General features: G+C 38.4%; 1 protein-coding gene across 1 annotated transcript; it reads left to right on the forward strand.

The window, feature by feature from the left end:
* The first annotated feature begins 1,744 nt into the window (after positions 1 to 1,744).
* LOC141613589 (uncharacterized) lies at positions 1,745 to 2,185 on the forward strand. Its single transcript, XM_074432332.1, has one exon. It carries the CDS (start codon positions 1,745 to 1,747, stop codon positions 2,183 to 2,185), a length of 441 nt encoding a protein of 146 aa, XP_074288433.1.
* The last annotated feature ends 3,139 nt before the right edge of the window (positions 2,186 to 5,324 follow it).

The following is a 5,324-nucleotide window of genomic DNA, read 5'->3' on the forward strand; positions in this document are numbered from 1 at the left end:
TAATGACGTTTCATCATCTTTAGAGAATATGGATCTGGGTTGTACTAGCAATTGTGCTAGTAATAATTGTGTTAGTAGTGAAGACTGTTCTAGTAGTTGTGGCATGAAAATTGATCACAATCCTCACTGGAATTATTTTCAATTCAACAAGAAGAGAGGCGATCACTCCGTTTTAAGACTTGATTCAAGTTCTTATAGGTACCTACTTGAGGGGAAAGAAATTCAAGTTCACCAAAAAAATCTCTTAGCTACAATGACAATTCGTATTCGTCAACTTCCGATTCATGAATCTGTTACACCACCTACTCTTTTTAAGGGGAAAATGAGGGGTAAGAAAAGTAGAACAAGATCTAGGCAGGGGAAGACACCATCTAAAACGCCTTATATGGAAGCATCTTCAATAATTGTCTCAGAACCAAAACTTGAAGTTGAAGTTAATTCTCAGCCTTTTATAGATGCTGAAAAACCCCTGGGGGTTAATCTTGCTACTGAAAGAATCTGCCGAGCATGATAAATCCTCGGTAACAGACCTTGTTGGCCAAGCAGATCATAGCTTTGTGTTTGCGATTGGCACCAAAAGAAGAAAAGTTTCGTATTCCCGAAAATACTCAGAAAGCAAATCATATTACTGGAACTGAATGCCCTAATCAATTCTACTGCATCTCTGATGTCTCTCCATTTCGTTTGCTAGTCATCGTCGCCAAAACAGGTCGTGTCGTAGTTTCTCTTCGACAACTCTAAGAACGTGGAAAAGGAAAAGTATGCCGTCGCACATTAGGCCTTCTAATGTTCCCATAAAGAAGTTGTGTCCTTTGTTTGGCGCAGTCTTATGGAAGCTCTTCCCGTGTTTCGTAAAGGTAGTAGTTGGCTTATAGGGGATGGTAAAACAATTAAATTCTGGCATGATGCATGGACTGTTTCTGATTCGGGTTCACGAATTATTTCTCCTATTACGGGTATGGAAAATAGCTTTGTTGCGGACTGGTTTTTGGAGGCACCAAGAAGGTGGAATGAGAAACTACTACGACAATATCTTTATGAGTTTGAGGTTAGCAATTTTCTTCGTATTCCGCTTTGTGATGACCATGAAAACGATAAATTAATATGGAATTTCTCTAAAGATGGTAAACATTCCGTTAAATCCGGGTATACATTTATTATGAGCTGTAAGGAGAAGGAACAAGGATGTATTGCTACTAGCGAGAGATCTTCCTTTTTGTCGCAGTTACTTGAGTTGCCCCCGAAAATTAAAAACTTTATTTGGAGAGCTTGTAGATGCGTCCTCCCTTGTGGTTATAATTTTAAATTACGGGTTAAAGACGCGGATTCTATTTGCCAGCGGTGCTCTAGACATATCGAAGCTGATGTTCATGCGCTGTTTCATTGTTCATATGCTCAAAATATTTGGAATTGTGCGGGATTCGATGAACATGAAATGGAGCGGTGTGTGGGTAATGTTGCGGATTGGGTTGAAAGGGTTATGATGAGAATGAAAGGGGATGAAGTTGGGAAGAGGATGGTCATTCTATGGGCTTGTTGGAATGGTAGGAATGAGCAATATTATGGGGATGGTAGGACTAACGTCTTAGACATAGCACGTTGTGTTGCAGACAAAGCGTTGACCTATTAGGAGGCATGGAAGAAAACACAATTAGAATGTGATAAGAGTGTACATATTGAAGAAATTGTGAAGTCGAAACCGCCTCAAAGGGGATTTTGGAAAATTAATGTTGAAGCCGCTGTTATGGGTGAGATGGGGAGCGGAATGGGCATGGTTATTCAAGACTTTGACGATAAGGTTGAAAGAGCGGGTGTTGTTCAAGTATATGAAAAGTGGACTCCGGAAATTGCTGAAGGTAAAGCGGCTGAATTTGGATTGCGTACGGCTCGACAAATGGGTCTTCAGAATGTTGAGTTGGAGTCTGATTCAATGACTTTGATTAATATGCTGAGGGCGAAGAGTTTTCCCTTAAATTACTTTGGTAGAATTAGTAGAACGGTCCTGGATATTGCTAATTCATTTAGTTGCATTAAATTTAATTTTACTCGTAGAAATGGGAATGCGGTGGCACATGGAATAGCCCACCTATTACCGTTATCATACTCAACATGGTTTTGGGTTGAGATAATTCCTGAGACTATTGCACCACTTGTATTATTGGACTCATTTGATTTACCTTCTTAATATTAATGCGTATGAATGTTTGTTTCAAAAAAAAATAAAGAAGTTGTGTTAATCTTAGTCTAAGCTCTTTTAATAACACCCTTTTAATGTTGTAGTAGTATTCGTTTACTTTTGTAGTTTTGATATTTTCTTAATATATAATAGTACATCGTTGTAAAAAATAAAAGTATTTTACCTTGGAGCTGCCATAGTTGGGCTATAACTGTGTGACTAGGCACAATAGCAGGGATTTGTAAAGTTATGGTCCAGTTCAGAATAAGCATCATAAATACTCGATTCATAAGCTCTTGAAATCTGGAATCTGCCATTCAGCTGAATGACCGCAGCAGGAACTGACCCCGAATGAGGCTATCCCCAACTTTAAGGATACCATGAAAACTATCAGAAAACTTATCCTTATACTAAATCTCCAAAAGTAATTGACCCCCTTAAGGCTATACGCATGAATGAGTTGTGGCTCCTCCTAAATCCCAACTCTTAATCCAATTTCCAAATTCATCTATAAAGCATGGCTTTATTCCAGGAGAGGAGTTCCTTCATATTAAACCCTCCTATTCATGGCGCACACATACTTTTTCAACTTTTAAAGGTCATTTTCACTTTGCCAGAATCTATATTCCAATAAAACTCCTTGCAAAGTTTATTGATAACCTTGATCACCCCTGCAGGAATTAGAATGATAGCACACCAATAATTTTCAAGACCAAACAAAATGGAATTTTATTAATTGAGCTCTTCCAGCATAAGACAATGATTTAGTTGTTAAGATTAAGCATGAAAAGGTAAACAATCAAGAAAAACATAGAATATTTAAGGAAGAAAGACGGTGAAGCAACCGGAAAGAGGTAGAAGTGATGTTAGCTCCACATGCTTTAGACGGGATATTGTTCATTCCTCCAGTAACATGACACATTGCTCCATAAATACAGACTAGTAACTTTGAGTATACGCACACTAAAGCATACACTCATAGAGAGAAACAAGATACCAAATACATTTGACTTCAAAACTCGCCCTCCATAATTCTTGTAGAAGAGCGGCCAAAATGATGAACATTAAATCATAAACTCCTTATGGAAAAAAAAAACACGCCAGAAACATAATCTTGTCACAGAGCCAAATGTAAGGAGGAAACTTGCAAACTCAAGACAACAATACGCCATGGTGCTTCAAAACCTTTCTAAAAAAGAGGCATGTGGAACCAGCACTTGGACCGGTGAGAAAGAATTAGGAGAAAAACACGAGCCGCCTAATCACACTCATGTGAAATCTCACCTCGGACAGTTGTGCAAGAAGCAATGAAAATCTCCTAGGGCAACCGTGAAAAAGTGAAAAATTGAAGTTTGAAAGCCATAATAAGAAACTAGTGTACAAATTAACAGGGCGAGGGCCAAATGAGCAAAATCAGGCAACGCGTTTGACAAAAAATATCTTTGGGTTGGGAACAAGCTGAAGAACACAGTTGACCGTCAATGCTCTCAAACCTTCCATGTTAAGTATTCCCGGAATGCTTGATGGTCAAGTACAAATCATGTCATCCAAAACATAGGATAGAACAAATCATGATTTCAATTGCGTGATAGTGACAAGACAGATCGAAGACCCGCAAAATGGCTCGTGCCTCTTCGAGTAGCCCATGCGCCCACGTCGCTCAAAACGCACACAACCACCCATTTTTCTATAAATACCCTTCAAATGCCACCATTTGAAGGTACGCGAGTGTCCGCCCTCTCATTTCTCCCTTAAAATTCTCGACTCGACTTCTTAAGTCATAAACCGACACGTATTTTCGACCTACCGATCGAAAATACAAGCCATACACATTGTTTGGTACCGTCATCGTGCATTAAATAACTTGACCGACCAACTATACCATCATCAAATTAAACAAAACACTCTTTTACATTGCTAAAACGGTTTTTAACCGAGTTTTCCGACCAAACAAGTTGATACACTTTCGTCGATTTCTCGTCTCAAGCCTAGCATGTAAGTATGAGGGTGTAAAAATCCTCTTCTTTCATGTTTTTCATCTGTTTTATGACTATAACATGTTAAAATATGCATAACATGATTTAAATATAGGTTAGATGAGCCAAAACCGAATTTTGGCCGGAGACAGGGGCTGCTTGTATAGCAGAGAGGCTCGCGCCTTAATGCCCTCTTAGGCCTTAATCCAACAGTGTTTGCTATCATCTTTCCTCTTTATTTCATTTCTTATTTGCAATCGGTTTTTACCATTTCAAATATTTCAAATCATTTTCATGATAAACTTTTAACCATAAAACATTTTCACCCTTGGTTCCTAATACCATGATGGTTTAATCCGTGTTTCAGTGATAATATTTGGTTAATCACATTTTAAAAGGTATTTTAAAACCTTTTATTTCATTTCTTTACATTTCAAAACAAACATATTAGTCATAAATACAAAATCATCCTTGGTTCCACATACGATGTCGGTTTTTAACCCGAGTATGATGATAAACATTGACTAATTACAAACAAATGAACTTAAAACAATTAGTTCATAATTATTTTCAAAACTATTCATGTCAAGCTTGCAAAACCGAACCCGACATCGAATATTGTCAATACAATGATGATTATTCAAGTCTCGTTCCTCATATTGACACAAAAGCGGTCTAAACGACCTTTTCAAACCAAGACGGGTTCAAACACCCTCTTTTCAAACCATTTTACAAACATTTTAACAGTCAGAAGACATCCCTTGGACGGTCTGCTGACTCGCGCCTAAACAGGCCAACCATTTTTCAATTTTCAAACCAGGACAGGCCTGTTTGCATCGCCTGACGGCTCGCGCCTCAATAGGCTACCTGATGTAGACCCTGTTTCCTTTCCAGCACTTGTCTAGGACGATCCCGACTTCGGTTAACCCGAATACAGGATGGATCAGATGACAAATCTGCCCCTTTTACATCATATTTGCAAAACGCCTTACTAAGACAAATGGATCACGTTATGCACCATAAACCTAACTCGGTAAATGGATGTTTAATTTCCGTCTTGCATGCAAGTCAACATTAAATCCAACTTGACATCAATTACTTGATATTTGGATAAACAACCGACCTAGAAAACTCATATGTTAGGTTCAAACTTGTGGATGCGCATTCATGCA

The sequence above is a fragment of the Silene latifolia genome, chromosome 11, assembly GCF_048544455.1.
Source record: "Silene latifolia isolate original U9 population chromosome 11, ASM4854445v1, whole genome shotgun sequence".
NCBI lineage: Eukaryota > Viridiplantae > Streptophyta > Magnoliopsida > Caryophyllales > Caryophyllaceae > Silene > Silene latifolia.